Genomic DNA, 21,217 nt, shown 5'->3' on the forward strand with positions numbered 1-21,217 from the left:
GGACACCGCATGGACCTGAAAACTAAATTCCCCTGTGCAAGAATACGCGTAAACTTTATGGGTTGACATCTATGTGAGGTCATTATAACCACGAGGGGTCAAGATAAATCTATGGTGGTGTGGTGTGTGGTGTGTGGGTCTCTTTAATTGGATCACCGTCGAGATTTCGCGTTCCAAAAACCCACAACGCATTCAATCCCCCCCCCCCCAGCCTCGTCGATTCCACCTCCGGTGACCGCTCGCGATTCCCCGCGAATCGATTCTCGTCTCCACACTCGGGGCAAGATGAGTGATCGTCACCGCTGCGTGACCGCGTCTCCTCGCGACCACCACCAACATCACCACCATCCAACAACGAAGAGACGCGATGTTTAAACAAGTTCCTGCCGTCATGTCCACCACGCCGAGCGCAGAGGCGTTGGACGCGGACGAGACCGAGGGGTGGACCGCTCTGCCCGACGCGGCTTTGCGGCGAGGCGACGCGCTTGCTCGGCACGGCCGTCTCGACGAGGCCCTGGACGCGTACGCAGCGGCACGTCGCTTGGGTCTTGCGCTGAGCGGCGAGCGCCTGTTCGCCCTGGCAAGGCTCATGGCCGTGCGCCTTCGTGTCAACATCAACAACAACAGCAGCAGCAGCAGCAGCAGCTACCACAGCGGGGAGGCAAGCCGGAGAACGAATCTTGCGCCGTCGGGGAAGCGAGGAGAGGCGGGCACGGCAGGGGCGGTGGGGTCGGCGTTCGCATGGTCGGGGTCTGGGTCTCTTGTGAGATCTGGGTCTCTTGTGAGATCTGGGTCTCTTGTGAGATCTGGGTCTCTTGTGAGATCTGGGTCTCTTGTGAGATCTGGGTCTCTTGTGAGATCTGGGTCTCTTGTGAGATCTGGGTCGGGGTCTGCGGGCTTTGCTGGGTGCCCGGGGTCTGCGTCTCTTGTGGGATTTGGGTCGGGATCTGCGTCTCTTGTAGACCCGGTGGCTTGGGGGGAGCTGCGCGCTCTGGGTTGGGGTCAGAAACGATGTCTGCAGGAGGAGCAGCGGCCGCCTCTGTGTCGGGCCTTTTCGACTGCTGCTTGTGTCGCTTCTGGCTGTCGGAGCCCGTGACCCTGAGCTGCGGCCACAGCTGCTGCAGGAGCTGCGCCGAGCCGCGGGTGGCCGGGGCCGCGTTTGACGAAGCCGCATCATCCCGACAACTCGCAGTGGAGGCGTGCGGGACATGCGGGGCCGTGTCCGCCTGTGCGCCTGGGACGCCGGTCCGTGTGGACGTGCTGCTGGGCGGTCTGCTCGCCAAGTGGTTCCCACGAAGGGCAGAGGCGGCGCAGGTCCGCGTGGAGGCTGCGCGGCTCTTCGCCGTCGGCAATGAGCTGCGAACGACGCTGGGGATGTGTGAGCGGGCACTCGCACTCGGTACGGTCTTCCCAGAAGGTTCACTTGGGGCCGTGGCAAGAGACATTGAGGTTCTAACGGGGAGGGCCGTGTCCATCGCAGGAGGTTCTGAATGGCCGTGGCTTTTCGAGAACGTTCAGAGGCCACTAACGGAGGTTGTCTTCATAATGAAGGGTTTTGGGTTAGATCGCGGAAGTATACATGTGTCATCTTCTTGGTTTTTTCGGTAAAGTCACGTAGAAGGGAAGTAATAAAATAATGAAAATATTTATTACTTCCCTTCTACGTCACTTTACCGAAAAAACCAAGAAGATGAATCCCTGCAGTCACGAAAGCCTTAAATCGAAATATAAATGTGTCGTAAGCCTCCACCACCCGACACAGCCAGTTAGGGTTGTCACGTAAACAACGCGCTAATTAGTTACTACTTCAGCCCACCGGTGTGTTGGAGAGTAAATCCACGACATTTACAATTTGAGTACGACGTTTAGCTGGTAATTACATCCCGAAATTATACTTACGCGATCTAACCCAAAAAAACATTTTTTAATATTGGTCGCGAAAGCCAAAGTGTTAAACGGACGTTCTCTTTACTGGACACCGTCGGATTCCTCCAGTCGAAATACAAATTCTGATGACCATGTGAAAGAGCTCGCATCCCATGTTCCTGGTTCAAACCTTAGGCATTTCTGTGCATTTCTCTCTTGTGATTCTTAATGACCTCGTCAGAGGCACTTTGTTTTAATCACGAGAGGCTCATAATGGTCATATCAGAGACACCGTCCCGTGAGATAATGAGTTGATGGGTAAAGGAGGCCAACAGGTTGGCCACAGGCCTTGTGGCTCCATCATATCGACTGTTACTGTCAATACTTTTATTTTTAATATTTGTATTAGATTGCTGCTGTACACAAGAACAAAGGTCCGCTGCAGAATGTTGGATGACAAAAAAACGCACCGAATATCTGCCAGGCGCATGTACCCGACGTGTCCTGGTTGATGAAAGGGGGTGGGGACAGATAACCCGGGAATGCTGTCAATACTTAGGGATAGGAAGGGAGCGTGCATTGATTCCTTGACAGAAGGGACCCTAGAATTTGGTGTCAGAGGGTGGGTGCTATGTTCTATCTTGGCTCCCATACTGGACTTGATCCTCCAGTAACTCAAACTTGACTCGCGACAGAGGGACACTCGTTCTTTTCTCGCCTGGTTAAATACAAAAGAGGGTTGACTGTTGCTGATGGTGCTGCTTTGTTATTTGCTTGGGTCACAATTGTCTCAGTTCCAGGTGACGTGGGAGCGCTGGTCATGGGGTCGAGGGTTCGCTTGGAGATGGGAGACCCAACTGGCGCTCTCCGTGACGCAGAGCAGGCTTGCCGAGCACAGCCACACAATGCACAGGTACTTTCACCGGACATCAAATAATGGATTCTTGAATTACAACCTCGAATTATGACAATTTATCAAAATTATTGCCGGTGAACCATTACATGGCTAATATTCTGTGTCTGTGGATGCTTATGCGCGTGTACGAATTCAAAGGCCGTGGTGGCGAGGGGCTGGAGTCTACTGGCACTGGGCCGGCAGGAGGAGGCAGTGGGGGCGCTTCTAAGAGGCCTCGCGCTCGATGCTACCCAAGAGGCAGCCGCTCGTGCCATCGGCGAGGTCAGAGGTCGTGCAATCCTCGCTGCTCTTTTTGCCCCTGTCGGAAGGTCGTGGGAGGTTAGGCCGTGAGCATTCTAAAGGGGACGATGTACGATCAATGTCAATTATTGATAACTAAAGTCAGTTAGAGCTCTTTGTCAATCCACAGTACTTCAACACCCCAGTTCAGATATCACTCCATTAATGTTTGCCATCGCTGAGAATTGAATTCAGGTTGCTTGGTTCATAGCACTGTCAATTTCTGGTCTAATAGCCCAGTAGGTTTTGGGAGTTTGACAAATACAGTGCAATACAATTTGGGTTTATATAGCATCTGAATGCAGTCATGTCAATACGCTGTACAGTAAGGTCTCAGAGTACGCAGACCCGCTCATACGCGACTGACCCCGATTCATACTTACACTTGTAACTCGTACTTTTACTACACGCACGGGGCGGGAAGTGAGTTAAATTACATCCGCCATGACGTGAACATGTATTTGAGGGCGTGTAACTGTATCGCCTGTGCTACAAATTATTAGTGAATAGTTAACTGTACAGTACTGTACTTTATTAAACATTTATGTACATTTATATACATTTTATGTACACTATACTCTTTGGTTCTTTCGGCAAAGTCACGTAGGTAGAAACATAAAATAATAATATAAATTAGAAAACATTTTTTTTTAGATTTTTCTACCTACGTGACTTTACCGAAAGAACCAAAGAGTATGGATTCCTGCAGTAACGAAAGCTTCAAATCAAAATGTATGTACAATCTTACATTTTATATACACTCGTGTAGGCGAATCCCAACTTACGCAAATTCTCACTTCTGCGGGGTTACACGAAACCTAACCCCCGCGTACTCTGAGACCTTACTGTACAAAGGTTCAAGAACCTTTGGATTACAGGTTTCTGCCACGTCACCCAGTGCAAACCTTTGCTGTCATCTGGCGATATAATGTTTTTTGTTTCTTATTTCATAAAAAAAAATCCTTCATGCCTGACAGATATGACTTCATTCAAGTTAAATACCTAATGAGTCAAGTTATGCATTACCAGGTATTAATGTGAAGGCTAAAAGTCTACTTAGCACCTCTTAGCCTCTCTTATGGGTGCATTCTGGTTTCTTCCCTCATCTTCTTGGTTCTTTCGGTAAAGTCACGTAGAAGGGAAATAATAAAATAATACAAATTAAACATAATAAAATACAATTCTCACGACGTCTCGGCCACAACGTAAGCAGCCGTCCTCAGGTGAAGAACAGGTCTGTCGGAAAGACATCCATTCAGACGCTGTCTTTCCGACAGACCTGTTCTTCACCTGAGGACGGCTGCTTGCGTTGTGGCCGAAACATCGTGAGAATTGTATTTTATTGTTTTATTTTTATTATTTCCCTTCTACGTGACTTTACCAAAAGAACCAAGAAGATGAATCTCTGCAGTCACGAAAGCTTTAAATCGAAATTTCTTCCCTCATGTCAAACACAAAAAAATTGCTACGTTCCCAACAGGAAACTTCTAATATTCAACATACATTTCCTGGTTAAAGGAACAAGAGTATGTGCACTGTATATATTTTTTAGGACTTCAACAATAAATTATATTTCATTTGGGTTATTATTTGAGTGGGATTACTTGACAAACGGTCCATATCTGGCAGCAGAACAACATTTTTACCTGGTAACAATATCGAGTGATGATGGTGATGCCACCATTGATCACTTGCCTGATCATCGCATGGCATATCATTTTGTTGAGGCCATCATTCCCATCATCATATTGGGGCTATCAGAGAATGTGCTGAATCAATGAAACGCTACACGCTCAAATCCTATTATGGTAAGGCCTCGATATCCATGAGGGTTATGTTCTTGCAAATCTGCGCAAAAGTTAAATTTGCGAATGTAGATACTGTGTTGATTTGAAACTTTCGTGACTGCAGGAATCCATACTCTTTGGTTCTTTCGGTAAAGTCACGTAGGTATAACATAAAAATCACGACGTTTCGATCGCAACATAAGCGGTCGTTCTCAAGCAGAAAAATATAATCCAGCAGTGGAACTGCTGAACTAGCGAGAGAGCAGTTACAACAAGGCTCTCTATGTGGCGATGGGCAAGCAAGTGGGGTATGAGCTAGAAAGGAATTCCACCCCCGGACGCAAGCACCTCAGTTGTGTTAATGGGGGTTATGGAGAGAGGGATTAGGGAGGGAGATTAGCATGATTGAGCTTCCCTTTCTCCCTAATCGCCCATTAACACAACTGAGCAGCAGCTGTACTATCACCACAAGCAAGTCAATCCAACAACTTTTCTTTCTAAGCTAAACCTTTCACTTTTTTTCTGCCTTTTGCCACTCACTAGATGCTTATACCCAATGATCGAAATAAAAGACCACTACTGTACTGCACAAGTACCCCATCCCCATTATGCGATGTTGCCAAATCGCGAATAGTCGAAGGGGGAAACAAGGCACGAAACTTAAACTGGTGTACAAATATTGAATTGCGAATGACCGCATTTCGCGAAAGAAAAATCCGCGAATGAAGAGGTTTTACTGTAATTGTACCCTCTCCAATCAAGACTAGGGCAAATAAAATATTCAAATTGGCAACCATAGAACACGTGGGACAAATCGACTTTTCAGGAGATATGGGCCCCATTTATTACACCCACCGACCTCGCACGTAATACTCCAAGATCCAAATCGCTGCATCATGTTCTTTCATATTTGAATTCCATTCTGCTATTTTAATTAAAATCGATGTTTAAATTTGTTTAGGATTCAAATATCCTCTACACCAAATCCCTTCCCTTTTCTCTTTGACTAATTTAATGATACTTAAATAGAATGGGAACATATCGACTGGTTTAAGATGTTCAGCATCATTATTGTGCACACGTGTATTGTGCTCGATTCTTTTGTTGAGTAAATAAATTAAGTGGTTGTGTGGGTAATCGTGTGAGCAAAAGGTGTTGACCTGTCATTATAAGTCTCATTGGAAACTATGCCTCGGCACTGAAGTTTGACTTATGAACATTGGGTGGCCCATGCTGGTATGCTGTTGTTTGGATCATGTGACTCCACAGATCCTCTCTGAATGGCTAAGCCCGGTTCCGGAGCAGGTTGGCGTGGCAAGCAGGAGCCTCAAGAGTGGGACCTTCCTTCAGTCACTAGGCAACCAGCCAGTCAATCATGTAACGTAAAATACATTACTTTGTATACTTAAGATAATTATTGCACAGCGTCTATTGTGGATGAAAAGGGTGTGTTTGCCACAAGGTGGATTGTGGGAGTATGCTACTTTGTGCATTGTAAGACTGTGTGCATATGTATTATTGGGAGACAAAGGCGGCTGGATTTGGTGATGGCCACACCACCTCCCCGTATGCCATACCGGCCTTCATATGTGCTTGCTAAAACCACGTACCCCAACAGTTTGTACGGCCATAAGGGGGTCTTTTTGTTTTCAGATGCATGCTAAAGGTTTGTGTGAATGTGCGTGCTGCAAGGGTTGATGACGACTCGTGTGTGTTGATGTGGATGGTGAGAAATTGCGTATCTCAGGGTGGATGATGAGGAAGCATGTGCACTGCATTGAGGATGTTGCAGGGTGGATGTTGAGGGAGTGTATCTATTTCTGTGAGTATGGATAATGAGGGTGTGTGTGTCAGTGTGGATGCTGAGGGATTGTATGTCATTATGGATGGTGAAAGTTTGTGTTGGCGTGTATGTGGGGAGCAAGCCTTCAACCTTCGCGTGGCCTTAAAGTGCACCTGGCCTGGCATAGGCCCCGTGGTGATGTCACCGTCATTTGGTGGCGAATGGCAGGTATTGGTGTGGGGAGCGGTAGTGTGGCGGTTAGCGCGCTGCGCTATGAACCCGGCGACCTGAGTTCGATTTGCGCTCACGGCCAAGACCAGTGACGATTATTTGAACCGGTCCTGGGTCTCCCCTACATCGACTCGGCCTCAAATGAGTACCTAGTGCAGTGTGCAAACATCCATACTAGGGAGAGAAAGTTGGTCGGGCATGGTGCTGGCCACCCCACCCCCTCTTGTGCCGTGCTAGCCTTCATAGGTGCTCGCTAACGGTATTTGCCCCAATAGTTGTTGATGGGGGATCTTTGTCTTTTGTCTGGCTGCAGTGTACAGAGGGTCAGGTAGAAGTTCATAAGAAGCGGAAGCACTCGGCCTCTGACTCGGACTGCGATGGAGAGGGTCAACCACCACATCCAGACTCAGCTGGTGAGGCCTGGGAGCATGCGGGTTAGTGTGAGTGATTTTGAATATAAGAGCATTTTAAGCAAGTGAGTGTGATGAAGCGTTTAAGCACATGCAGAATTTTTTGCATGTATGTGCAACTGCTTGTGAGCTTATGAGTATTTCAGATTGATCATGTTGGTGTTTGCATGCGTAGTTGAGTCTTAATAAGTGTGCAACTGCATTTATTAAGTTGCATATGCATGTCAGAAGTGCTTGTGTAGTGGTTCACACCAGGGAGGCAGAGACTTCTTAGAGGCAACACGTTTATTTCGAGCCTTCGAGAGGGACTTGGTCCTGGTCCCGTGGTCCCCCAGCCCCCTCTTTGGGGCCCCGGAACCGGTACTTCCGGTCACCAGGCCTCCAGGTTCACATGGAGTGCCATGGCCCCCTGTGTACCCCTGCACCGTCCCTGGCACTCTCGCCCCCTAACCTCCAGAGGCTGGCACTGCACACGTAGTGCAGTGCCGTCCGTCCTTGATCGGCGATCTTAGCCGGCCCCCGCTAGGGCCGGTACTGCATTCCCACTGCAGTGCTGTAGGTGGTGTGAGCGGCGTGTGTCGTGCCTCACACAGGCCGGCTTCACACAACATGCAGTGACATCCGCCGATGCCACTACACTTGGATGAGCGGCCACCGTGCATAACACAGTTGTTGTAAACTGTTGTAGCCCTACATTATCAGCAGAGGACAGTGCAGAAAAATCCTGGGCTACCCATGACCAACCCGCAGTGACCAGCATGGCGAAGTATGGTCAGATATCCTGTACATGTGCAATGACATGATGGCACCTGCTGGTTAGAAAAGGGAAGCAGGCACCGCTAAAACAACATCCAATCCGATAGGGAGAGGTATCTGGGCAAAGGTAATGGGTGGGGCTCGCCGGGATGCTCCGGGAACCCGCTCGAAGGTTCCACGATGGGGCGTGGCGAGAGGCAGAGCCTAGCCGCGCCTGCGGTGATATAAGTGTGGGCGGAGGAGAACTCGGGGTTCGTGTGTGGAGTCCTGGGTCCGGACTGCGTCGCTGCTCGCCGTCATCTCTCTCCGTCGTCCGGCCACGTGGAAGATCTCCAGCGCCGCCAGCCAGCGGCGAAGCCGAGAGTGGACGGGTGGAACCACACCGTGCGATCGCCGTGTGTGAAGCCAGTAGAGACGCTAACATCTAAGTGTTGTACTCAGAATGAGAAGATTAGGTTGGCCTGTGTTGTGCCCGTGTGTAAATAAAGAAGAAGTACCCTCTACACGACATGTCGCGGAAGTCGCTCATTACACATAAATAGCCAATAGGCTGATATACTATTAAAATATTTCAATTTGCTTTTACAAATAGCAGTGTACAGCAGTATTGGTCAGTATCTGAGTGGCCTGAGCCTCCAGTAGATTTACTCTGCCTTAAAATGAGTACCTGGTGCTGTGTGGGCATTGGATAGACAAGGGCAGTAAGGCGTGTTTAATGTTGGCCTTGTCACTTTCCCCTTATGTGCCTTGCAAATGCCCCATGTGTTTGAATGTGTGTGATGTATGAAGCCTTTTGATCTAACCTCATCCCATTTTCTTGTATTAGAATGTGATTATATCAGCGAGGTACGCAGGCATCGTATCGACCCATCGGACCTGGAATGCTCTCTTTGTATGAGGTACGATCACCACCATCATAATAATTTTAATCATCACTGTCATTATTGATTTTTTGTGAAAAAAGCGTGTAGAGTTTTGAGTGAGTGTGTATATGAGCACACATGTCAAGTGTGCATATGTGAGTTTGTATGTGCATGTGCATAATTGTGTGTTTGCACTGCGCTACAACTCACATAGCTCAGGTTTAATTCCTTACCATTGAAAATGTGCATGTTACCTGATCTACGCCCCACCCATTTTTATTGATTCATCCTTAAATGAGTATCTGCTATAATGTCACCATCATAGCAAGGGTTACAAAGATGACCAACTGTTTATCAACTTTAATAAGTGCTTGCTAACAGTATTGCTCAAACAATTTAATAGGATAACATGAGTCTTATTTGTGTGTGCACATACGTTCGTGAACTTATCTGTACACGTGTGTGTGTGTGTGTGTAAACACAGGCTGCTGTGGGAGCCCGTGACGACACCGTGCGGCCACACGTTCTGCACCGCCTGCCTTGAGCGTAGCCTCGACCACCGGCATCAGTGCCCACTCTGCAAGGAGGGGCTCGTGGAGGTGGGCATGGGGGACACGAAGACATCGGGAACATGGGGACCCGGGACAGTGGGGGACACGGACATGATCGGGGGTGATCGGCGGACACGGAGCAGGGGGAATATGAGTAACAAAGAGTTCATGGGGCAAGACGGACACAGGGGACATGGGGAATATAAGGGGGACATGGTTAGTGAGACACTGGAAAACAAAGGGGAGCACATGGGAATGATTATGTGAAACCGAGGACATGAGAGGGTTTGTAGAGGAATTCATACTCTTTGGGTCTTCCGGTAAAGCCACGTAGATAGATCGTCCTCACCTGAGGACGATTGCTTGTGTTACGATCGAAACGTCGTGATTTTTTATTATTTGTCTATCTACGTGACTTTACCGAAAGACCCAAAGAGTATGAATTCCTGCAGTCACGAAAGCTTTAAGTCAAGATTTGTAGAGGGATGTTTGGATATGAGGACAATGAAACATATGGAAACTCACAGGAACACAAGGAGGGACACAAGGGGACATACAGGCTCAGGGCAAACATGGAGACAGAGGGACATATATGACTTGGGGACATAGGACAAGGACATATTCAGGGAGCCATGGGGGATGTGGGGAGGCTGTTGGCTATATGCGGGAATGACAAATTTACAGTTACGGTCAGTGTGTAAATGTGGTGTGTGTGTTCGTGTGTGCAGTTTTTGGCGCGTGCCGTGTTCACCCGCAACTCATGCCTGGAAGGGGTGATGGTTCACTTCCTGGCCGAGGAGAGGCGAGAGAGAGAGCGACAGAATGCGGAGGAGCGGAAGGAGATGGCCGGGTGCGTTGCACAGACTGGGACACATGGGGATACAGGAATGAATGTGGCACCCCCCCTGAGTGTTGTGCGGTGTGTGGTGGGTGTGCTGCGTTGATGTAGGGGTTTTGCCGTACGGTGCGAGCAGCGAGGTGCCGGTGTGTGCGTGCACCATAACCTTCCTCTGGGTGGCAGTGTTGATGTCGTGTGTGGTGCAGTGTGTACGTCGTGTTGAGGGGGTGTGTGTATATTGCGATGCAGCGAGGTGCCGGTTTTTGTGTTTGCCGTGGTTGTTCCCCTGCATGCCGTGTTGACAAGGTGTGTGTGGTACTGTGCAGTGAGGTGCCGATATTTGTGTGCACCGTGGCATTCCCGTGGGTGCCGTGCCCCCTGCACGTGTTTGAGGCGCGCTACCGCCTCATGCTGCGCCGCTGCATCCGTGATGGAACTCGCTCGTTCGGCATGTGCGCCTGGGACCAGCAGCACGGGTGAGCGAGCCGCACCATGCTCTACAACAACTACACCGAAATCTGGCAAACACCACAAAAGGCCATAATTGCCGATTTTGGGGAGGGACAAACAGGTAAATGTGCATTCGCCAAACAAACACGGGGTCTATCTTAACCCAAGAACCCAGCCAGTCAGCCTCCAGCACGAATCTGACCACTCACGCTAACCCTAACCTCGCTTATTCATGCCCCCTTTTAATTAGTTCATAGTGCTTCTTCTCTCCTTGTCATCACTCGCACCATCTTGTCTGTCTTTGTTGTCCCTCTGCGACCCCATGTCTCTTAGTTGATTTGTGCTTTGGTTGTCGTGTATGCTCTTAGAGTGTGTGTTAGTGTTATGTGTGTGCCCCCTGTATATAATATTTTATAATGTATTTAGTTTTTGTGTTTTTTAAGTTCAAGCAATAAAGATTTAGGTTCAATTATATTCAGATTTTGAAGCTCAGATGAAATTGAGATTCGATATTATTTGGCTGATTCGTCTCATTCGAAATGTGTGCCCCCCCATGTGTGCTGTGGGTCAGGTTCGCGGATGTGGGCTGCATGCTGGAGGTGCGAGGTGTGCACCTGTATCCAGACGGCCGCTCCCTCGTGAGCGCCGTGGGCGGACGTCGCTTCCAGGTCACGGAGAGGTCAGCCCGGGATGGCTACAGCACGGCACGCGTGGCTCTGCTGCATGATACGCCGGTACGGAGAACACAGCAGCAAAGCACGGGACTTGAGACAAAGGAAGACACTGGCCATGGAAAACATTAGACACGGAACATGAGGACATGCTGGACAAGGTGACACGGAGACGCAGGACTTGAGAAGCAGGAAGATGGGCGTTTAAAACATGACACACTGAACAAGGGGATACAGGGAGACACGGGACTCGCATTGATTACGGTGTTTTTTTCTGGAAAACTTTGCTATTTTTTCCTGGATTTTTCTGTTGCACGTAGTCACTTTAAGACGTTCTTTGTTCATGTTTTTATTTGTTGCGGTTGCACCCGAGTCAAGAGCCACATGGCTCACAGGGCTATACCTAATAAATGAAACTGAAACTGAAGAGGGACACGAGACATCGGACCTGGGGAGATATGGATTAGGCACAGGGAAACAAGGAACATGAGATGAGGACATATGATACATGACACGTCACATGAGAGGCAAGGTTATGATGCTGTGGTGACACTCTCAATGTAAATAAATGTTGGTTCTTGATGCTGAAGATGTTGATGGTGTATTGGAAATTTGGTGTGTGTCGTGCTGGTGCCACGTTCATGTGATTGTTGATGGTGTCTTTATTGAAGTTGATGGTGTAGGCATGAGGTGGATGCAGTACAGGATGTGAGCTGGCTTCATAATGTGTTGGTGGTGCTGATTAAGTCTAAGTGGTATTGATGATGATGGTGTTGTGATGTTGATAGTGTAGGTGGTATTTATGATGGTGTGAGATGGTGATGTTGATGGTATCGGTCCATTGTGATGAGGTGTGAGAGTTGCGCGAGCTCAGGTGATCTGATTATGGGAATGTTGATGTTTCGGATGGTGTTGTTACATTGATGGTATCGATTTTGATGTTGCAGATGCCGGGGGAGGTCGGATGTGATTTGTGCTTCCTCTGTAAAATGTTGATGATTTTGTTCATAGTGTTGATGGTGATATTGATAATGGTGATGATGATATTGTTGATGATGGTGTAGGTGCAGGGTGATGCAGTGCGGGAGCTGTGCCGCCTCCATGAAGTGGTTCGCACCTGTGCCGAGCGCTGGTTCTCAAAGTTGGAGCCCCGATACCACGGACGCATCAGCCAGCACTTCGGGGACATGCCGCAGACAGAGCCAGACATCCAGGTGAGACCCACGGTGCTCATGGTGGTAATTGTGGTCGTAGCCAACACCAGTGGCGATTATTTAAACTGATCCTGGGCCTCCCCTGGGTCGACTCAGCCTCAAATGAGTCCTGTGCCTGCAGCCATGTGTAAACATCACCACTGCAGACAAAGGAAGGGTGGGCGTGGTGCTGGCCACCCACTTTATTTTGTGTCGTGCTGTCCTTCATAGGTGGTCGATAACAGCACTTGCCCCAATAGTCTGTTAAGGCTATAAAGGGGATGTTTGTCTTGGTGGTGGTTATAGGAGTGATAGTGTGGCAATGATCTTTGAGGTATCTTCTTGGTTAGTACTACTTGTGAAATGCGTAGGAGGTGGGCTGGGGGTTTCAAAGTCATATTATGCCCGTCATATTATGGATTAGCAGCAACAAAGGGAGGGGATAGGGGTAGCATTAATAAAGGGAAGGAATGTTAATAGTATGTAGCTGCAGTGGTTGTGCTGATGGTGATGGTTATAGTTATGGTGGTTTGCAATTGTCATGGTGCTGGTGGTTGATGATGATGTTGGTGGTGATAATGATGTTGGTGGTGATGCTGCTGCTGGCAATGATGGTGATGATGCTGGAGTTGGGTCTGATGGTAGATGGTGGTGGTGTCGGTGGTGTTGTTGTGTGTAGACTAGGCCAGACGGGCCAGCTTGGCTATGGTGGCTCATTGCGGTGCTGCCGCTGGAGCCGCGTGTGCAGCTGGGGCTGCTAGGCCTCACGTCCCTGCCGGCGCGCCTCGCGGCCGTTGCACAGCTCTTGGCGTATACGGTGCGCACGCACGCACCGCAATCGCTACAGCCATCGCTACCACAACGACAGCCACGCCAGCAGCAGCAACAACCAAGCCATCAGCAGCAACAACCAAGCCATCAGCAACAACTGCAGCAGCAACCAAGCCAGCAACAACCAGAGCAGCTGCAGCAACAAGCGTTGCAGCAACAGCCAAACCAGCATCAGCCAAGTGGACAACCGCTACAAATGCTAGAGCCACTGAGCCAGCTTCAATTTAGTCCGCGAGGGCACCAGCAGGAGCACCATAATCGGCAACAACCGTGTCCATCACAGCAGCAGCCGCCGTGCCAGCAGCAGCAACACCAACACCGGTCACAGCCACAGGGACAGCAGCACCCACAGAAGCAACAACCACACACAGAACCGCATCACCAGCAGCAGGCGCAGGCAGATGTTATGGGAACACCAAGGCTCCAAGGGGAACCCAGCATTGCTATGGAGGAGCAACCAACAGCGTCACCATGGGTGGCAGCGACACAGCAAACACACGTACAGCCGTGGGGCCGGCCCGGTAAACAGCCGCAGGGGATACAGCCAAATTCTCCGGCACGGTCTGATAGTCACCCACAGCAACAGGCAAAGCCCCGTGTGTGCATACCACCCGAACTGTCAGAGCAACTGACAAAGCGACTGCACACACAACAGCACCCCCTGGACGCCACGATGTGCACAACTGCACACACAACCAAACTCTCCTCAAAAACAGCCGCACAGTCAAATACACTCACAACCTCATGCACGGCCGCACACCTGACCATGCAAATGGTCGCACACTCAACCCCGCACATGACCTCACAGTCTACTGTACAGGCAATAAGCGATGCAAATCCGCATACGACTGCAACTGCCTGTGCAGTCGCGCGCTCAACTAGTAATGCAGCTGCACGCGCAACTGCTTATGCAACGGCACACACAACAGTGCACGCGAAAACCTATGCAGTTGCTTACACAAAAGTACAAATAGCAGAAGCAATGGCACACACAGCAGAGAGTGCACGTTCGACATCGCACTCAGATGCAAACTCAGTTGGACACACAGTGATGCGCGCAGAGGGGCAGGCGATGGTGTGCCCAGCAACACAAGTAGTTGAACACAAAAGCACAACCAAACACACAGTGACACACAGACCTACACCAACAGCCGAGAACACACAAACCATGAGACACAAAGCCACACATACGATGGCACACATGGATACAACCGCCATCAACAACCACCAAGTGGATATACACACAATTGGACATGCAACTTCTCATCCGTCATCCCACCCAACGGTCCACATGTACGCGACATCGCATACAGACACGCCCACAGATGCCCACACAGTTGGGCACACATTTGTGCACACAGCCACAAACACAACACACACAACGGCACACACAATTGGAATTCCAGCCACACACCCAACAGCTGGTACATGCGGACAAACGACTGCGCAATCAACATCCAAATGCACAACAGCCGCCACCCACACTCATGGAGCAGAAAGAGGTGGTTGTACAGGTGGACATGAAAAAAGTGAGAACCGCAAACCCTCAGGGTCCTATGGGGTCACATGCTCCCACGGAGGACGTGGGGCTGCAGGTGGACGTGGGGCTGCAGGTGGACGTGGTGCTGCAGGTGGACGTGGGGCTACAGGTGGACACAGGGCTAGGAGACCGGGACGTGCAGGATCAGTACGGAGGTGACGTGGAGCCTCCCCTTGGGCAACGCTCAATTTGATATTTCATTAGACCTCATTCAGAGTTCTGCGAGATGTATGCCATTGATCATGAACGATCATGAACTCCGGGAGAATGGTTTATTACACTTTTACACTAAGTAGTTGTGGCCTTGCAGGTAATTTTTTAAGTTGGTATTTTAAAATTGCATACAATAGCCTAATCTGTGAGTGCTGTCACAGGATCTTTAAAGTCCGATTAACAGCAGGTGGCATGTTTCGGTCGATACTACCCAATGGAAATTACTGACCGAGCAGCTGTAAGGGAAGTCGAACAATGATGCCGCATTGACTGACACACTGCTATGGACAAACCAGTCACCCGATGTGTGTGTGCAGACTTGCAGCACATCCAGCTGCTTCATTACACCATTGTTGCTGCATTTGTTGCCGAGGTAAGATAAGGCAGTTTGCTGACAAATTACTGATGTAGTTATTGTCATTATACCTTTGGTGTAATTTTTACTTGAGTATGCATTGGTGTTAATACCGCCTTTTTGTGCACAGCTCTAAGGAGCCTCCTGTAAAAAAAAAGTATTTATTGTTGAAATTAATTGATGCATATCTGTTATTTTTGCAGCAAGTAACCATAATTTCTAACCTGCCTGCCTTTTCCACTCTAAACATCCAAGACACTTGTCGTTTAGATGCTGGTTTAAGGTACAGGTCATGTCCCTTAAGCCAGTTTAGTGTAAAAATATCAGTTTAAACAGTTGTCTTAATATAACATTTAAAATCAAATAGACAGTAACAATGAGAGGAAGCATTCCCTGAGTAAAATCGGATATGATCGATAAATGACATGAGCCAGAGTTTAACCAGTCGAGTTTTTCAGTTCATCTCATACCTCCCCTACTTCCAAACCACCTGAGATGGTCAAGTGGCTCGCAGAGCTCATTTGGCCATATCACCCTTGGGCTGGGCATGGCTGAATTAGCTCGATGGCTATTTTGGATTACTGGGCTCTAAGATACTAGACACCCTGCTGATATAAAACAGGGTTCGTGTGTGTACGAGTTTTCATGGTGTCAGTCCAGTTACTAATGACTGTGCAAAATAAAATACATTGTATTATGAATTTCATTTTGAACTTGACTTCAGACTCTTGAGGAAAACTAAGGCACCGATTCGATGTTGAATGTCTGGATGCCAACTTAATGTTTCTTCGTATGGGTTATCCAAGGTTAAATACTGCCATATGTCCTGAACAGACCATTGGGACAGGTGCCGTTAGTGAGCACCGATGAAGGCTGGCACGGTGCACGAGACGGTGGTGTGGGCCAGCCTTTGTCTTTCCAGTGCCGATGTTTACACAGCACACGAGGTACTCATTAAGGCTGACCTGTGTGACCCAAAAAAGGCCTTGTACTAGTTCAGATGTACGCTAACGATGTAAGCCGTGGCCAGGAATCAAACTTGGGTCACAGGGTTCGTAGCGCAACGTGCTAACCACTGCACCACCACTCCACGATCTGTAATGCCATACTTCTACACATGCATACAAAGGGACACAGCTACTGCTGTCACAAGTTTCCTACTCCATTTTTTTTTATCCCCTATCCTTCCAAACCCTAACTTTACTCTTTTTCCAGTATCGTTCCATGCACTCTGGCCATTGCAAATTTATGTAACAATGATGCAACATTCATCCAAGTATTTGGTTCAGCTAAATATGCATTGTCATTCATGCAATTGTCACGAATGCACAAACAGGATGCAATTGCAATTTTAATAAAACCTATATTAAACATTGCTTTTTTTTACATATATTTCCCATATTTTGAAGACAAGTGGAAGAACGCACCAAATGCCCTTATATTACAATAATAAAAAATTCAACGAACTTCAGTTATGTGTAAAGCGTTTGACAGCAAAACTTGCATCAGTGCAACAATACTTTACTTTCTTATTCATATTATTAAACAGGAAAACCTCCAACCGAGTCTTCAGGCTTTTGCAGGTCTTCCTTGGGATACTTTGTCACATATTTTTGGGTGTAGGCTTGACATTGTTCGCTGGGATGCTCCCCGATTACATGCTTTGCTTATTATGTGTTTGCGGTATTCACCAAGTGACTCGGTCGCCTTAGCAACATGGTGGCTCCTCTCATATCCTCTTGCTACCATAACTTTAACCTCTTAAATTTACTATCTTCTGCTTTGAGTCAGCAATATTTTTCAATCTATCCTGATTTTTAATATCCATTTTCAATAGTTATATCTGTGCACCCTATTAGAAATGTTAAAGCTTTTATACTTTTTTACCTATTTTCCAGTAACCCTGTTTAATTAAACAACCTTCCACTGGGTGATATCAAGAAAAACATATTTTTCCAGAGGTTTGTTGTAATATAATCACGTACACCAGTATCCTGGTGACAATACGCGCAATGAAAGCACTATCTGGTGCCATTGTGGCACATTTCCAATGTCAACGTTTTACGCAAATTTATTTCCTCGGTAACATCTTCAAGCCTCATTCTGGAAGCCTTAGATAAACATCTAGACATTCATAAGCAGTTGTATTTTTAGGTTGAGTGTTTCGGGATATGATCAAGTTAAAGTTACATGTTAGGGTTAACATTAGTGCTTGGGTGCTTGGGTTAAAGAGGATACAAGGTTTAGAGTTCGAGCAGTTTCCTGAACTCGTTTTTTCTTGCCCCACCATGGTGTGCATTTCCATCTTTACCAGTTTTCTCCGATCAAGTCAATATATGGTGCAAGTGCTTTGTCGTGCATTAGCAGTCCTGTATTTACTTCACAAAGGACAAACACGTACAATATCTTAATATGAATCAGTACTCCGTTTCATGAGATGTTTTTACTCATCAGGCATATGAAGTGTGTAAAATCGATTTGTTTGTGAACAGGGAAGACTGGTAAACATGTAAAGGTATATTTTGGTAGGATGCGAGGACTTAAGTTTGAAAAGCGCAGAGCTAGAGAATATATTTTAGAGTACGAGTTAGGTCAGCACTAGGGATAGGATAAGTTAGGATTATATCTAAAATTATGATTAGAACTTGAGAGTTAGGATGAGGCCGACAGAAAGGATTCAGACGAGTTGGACCCAGAGCTGATTCTCCAATTGGATGTCATTGCTTCCTCTCGTAAAACTCCCCAGGGCGGCCATCAGAAAGAGCGGAATGTGCCAAGAGTGGCATTAAAGAGTGACCGGTTTGGCACGGAGCCGTGTTTATCGATGAGGTAATAGAATCGACGTCCACGCACGCGCACAGGCAGGAGTGCAGTGGCGCTGGAGACGGCGATGGGGCATGATACAGAGTCCACTGCCACCTCGAAGGCACGCGCAGGCCCCAGCGGTCCTAAAAGTGGCGCCGCGGTGCGGAACGTGAGTGCCCGGCCGCCCCGAAGTAAGACCACGCGCTGCACGTAGCGTGAGGAGAAAAGGACGCTGCCCAACACGATCATCACACCTGAGGGCACAGACAATTATGAAGAGGGTAAGGCAATGGTGTCCAGTGATAGGGTGGGAGGAATATTCAGGAGGGCTGAACAGAGAAAATGCTAAGTCGAGAATAATACAAAGGGGAAGACCACAGTGGAGGGAAGGAGCATGAGAAATGAAGGGAGACCAAGTGAAATGTAGGTATGCTGGGGGGGATGTAGTGAGACTAGGAGAGATGAAGAAACACCAGGGTGGATAGAGGGAGACCAATCTCAATGGAGGGAGGACCAGAGAAGATGAAGGAGAACCAGGTAAGATAAAGGGATACTGCGTGACACTAGATGGGGATAGTGGAATATGGAGTTGATACTCACCCACGGTGAGGCAGAACATAGAGAATCCGTAGCGCCATAACTCGGAGCTGCTGGTCAGTGCCCCGAAGGAGAAGTGTGCAAGGTAGCCCCAGAAGACCGCCTGGCCACATGCGAACAGCGCCAGCAGCCGAGGCAAGCGGCCGTTGTTGCGCTCGAAGATCACCACATCACGCGGAACCTGCGAACCACAGCCGCAGAACCAGCCTGTGCTGACGACTACAGCACAGTGATGATGCCCAATGACGGTAAAACTGTTTTATCAAGTTACGTACGCTTGCACAACTAAAGTCAGTAAAACGAGTTAAGCTGGTTTTACCATATTCTACAGAAGATATGCTCTGAAAAGATGCACCCAAAACGCGTGTTTGATAGCAATGTTATACAAATGTGGTCATATGCAAACACAAATCGAATTATAAGATGCACAACCAACCTTTTGCATTCATTTAGTAAGATTTTAGGAGGCATTCGCATCAATGGCGAGCGATAAAACGTTTTATTTTACCAAGACCCATTTTGCTATAATGTATAGCTCTTGTTCAGATGCGACCTGGCCGCAAATGATAGCTCAACGAAGTGAATTATCACGTGGAAAAATATATGGAGTAGAATACTCCTAAACGCATGTTGCTTATAAATGTGGAGGGAAAAAACCAGAGTGCCCGGACAAAAATCCACGCGACTCCAAGAACATGCAAACTCCAAATATATAGGGGATCAGGCTCGTAATCAAACCCACGACCTCCTGCATACCAGGCGAGGGAGTTAACATCTCGCCATCGCTGCGTGACCCGACCTGCCTCCCATCCCGCGTCCTCCTTCAACAACGCGCACTGCGTGGAGAAAAAGCCTTCATCCAGCAGTGGACTGACATGCGGCTGAAAAATCCCAACAACTTTTGAGTACGAACATTCAAGTCCACGCTCCTCCACAGCGACGCCTCCAAGTTCTTTCCGCGCCAGGTGGAGCCCGCGTCGGGGCGGGGCTTCTGATGAAAGGGGCGTGGTGAGTGCAGAAGTGGGCGTGGCGATTGCAGAAGTGGGCGTGGCGATTGCAGAAGTGGGCGTGGCGACTGCAGAAGTGGGCGTGGCGACTGCAGCAGTGGGCGTGGTGACTGCAGAGGTGGGCGTGGTGACTGCAGCAGTGGGCGTGGCGAGTGCAGCAGTGGGCGTGGCGAGTGCAGAAGTGGGCGTGGCGACTGCAGAAGTGGGCGGGCCCGCTGGCGTAGTGGGCGGGTCCACGAATTGAAGGGGCGGGGCCGATGGAGGAGGGGGCGGCCCCAGCAGGCGAGGCCAAGGCGCCATCCGCGGCCCAACCCCGGGCAAATGAACGCAGCAGCAGCCGCGTGCAAGAGCATGTTTCTCCTGAAAGTATAGCTGCCCGGCTCGCCGACTTGAAAGGGGTCCGCCTGTCTTATTCGGTTTCTTTTTTTGGATTGAAAAAAGCCAACTGCGCTCCCGATGTCACGAATGAGGTTACGCGCTGCGCTCGCTCCTCCTGGGCGCTGCCATCTTGCTTTTACCTACAATGCTGCGCGGTCTCCGCTATGACGTCATTACCGGTTGCTTTAAATGACGTCACCTAGCAAGTTGAAGTGATGTCACTGCCAAGTTGAGATGACGTCAGTTTTCACTTGTGATGACGTCGGTCATCAGGCGTGCAGGAAGTGCAATGGAAACTTTAGTGACCCCACAGGGCACGCTGTTTGAAGGCAGACTAACTAATGGGTTTCAATAAAGATCACAGGGCAAAACAAAAAATGCTAACTTCAGTCAACACGTTATTGTACATGTGCCCTAATATAACAACTTTATAGCCTGCAAGAGGGCAGCAAACCTAGTGTGCAAAGTTTGGTCAAGCGCGTTGACTGATAATTGATTAACTGGCTACCCAGAAACAACTGTGGCTCTGTTGCCATGGCTCATTAAGGCTGCCTATGTCAGAAGGTCCTTGTCCACATAGCTATAACCTTCGAATTGTGTTGTTTTTCCAGTAGAATCCAAGTTTCAACAGTTTGCAGCTTTATCCGGTGTTTTTCTGAGAATGCCTCTTATTGCTGTTCAGCGCATCCTGTTTGCATGTCGGGTTATATACAGTAATAAAAAAAATGGAAAGCAATACTTCCTCTTTCAGGGATTTCCAGAATTCCAGCCACAAGGACACACATTGTGAATACAGTACAGTATTCTAATTTCTCCCAGGCTTCTCATGCAGTTTCTGTGTCGGAGTGCTTGATTCACTTGGGAATATGGAAACCTCCATCTCCGCAATCCACACCT

General features: G+C 48.5%; 2 protein-coding genes across 2 annotated transcripts; one reads left to right on the forward strand and one right to left on the reverse strand.

The window, feature by feature from the left end:
* Positions 1-265: 265 nt before the first annotated feature.
* Positions 266-16,239, forward strand: LOC133347829 (uncharacterized). Its single transcript, XM_061560483.1, is given in 13 exon segments — positions 266-730; positions 733-1,399; positions 2,661-2,779; positions 2,921-3,043; positions 6,118-6,225; positions 7,176-7,275; positions 8,855-8,927; positions 9,376-9,490; positions 10,171-10,292; positions 10,607-10,756; positions 11,302-11,464; positions 12,466-12,615; positions 13,274-16,239. Coding segments are annotated over 13 exon segments (4,080 nt in total). The 5' UTR covers positions 266-391; the 3' UTR covers positions 15,125-16,239.
* A 632-nt stretch (positions 16,240-16,871) lies between these two features.
* Positions 16,872-20,466, reverse strand: TMEM223 (transmembrane protein 223). The gene is made up of 3 exons (XM_061560482.1): positions 19,849-20,466; positions 18,939-19,116; positions 16,872-18,592 (listed from the first exon to the last, which is right to left on the reverse strand). The coding sequence occupies exons 1-3, from the start codon at positions 20,293-20,295 to the stop codon at positions 18,288-18,290; spliced, it is 930 nt and encodes a 309-aa protein (XP_061416466.1). The 5' UTR covers positions 20,296-20,466; the 3' UTR covers positions 16,872-18,287.
* Between the last annotated feature and the right edge of the window lie 751 nt (positions 20,467-21,217).

The sequence above is a fragment of the Lethenteron reissneri genome, chromosome 26 (genome assembly GCF_015708825.2).
Source record: "Lethenteron reissneri isolate LAM-NWPU_2019-01 chromosome 26, ASM1570882v1, whole genome shotgun sequence".
NCBI classification, from domain to species: domain Eukaryota; kingdom Metazoa; phylum Chordata; class Hyperoartia; order Petromyzontiformes; family Petromyzontidae; genus Lethenteron; species Lethenteron reissneri.

Excerpts from the sequence above, each read along its gene's own strand:
- TMEM223 (XM_061560482.1), bottom strand. The coding sequence starts at position 20,295 with ATGCTCTTGCACGCGGCTGCTGCTGCGTTCATTTGCCCGGGGTTGGGC. Across the intron at positions 19,117-19,848 it reads GGAGGAGCGTGGACTTGAAT|GTTCCGCGTGATGTGGTGAT; the intron begins GTTCGTACTCAA and ends TGTGGTTCGCAG. Across the intron at positions 18,593-18,938 it reads TATGTTCTGCCTCACCGTGG|GTGTGATGATCGTGTTGGGC; the intron begins GTGAGTATCAAC and ends CTGTGCCCTCAG.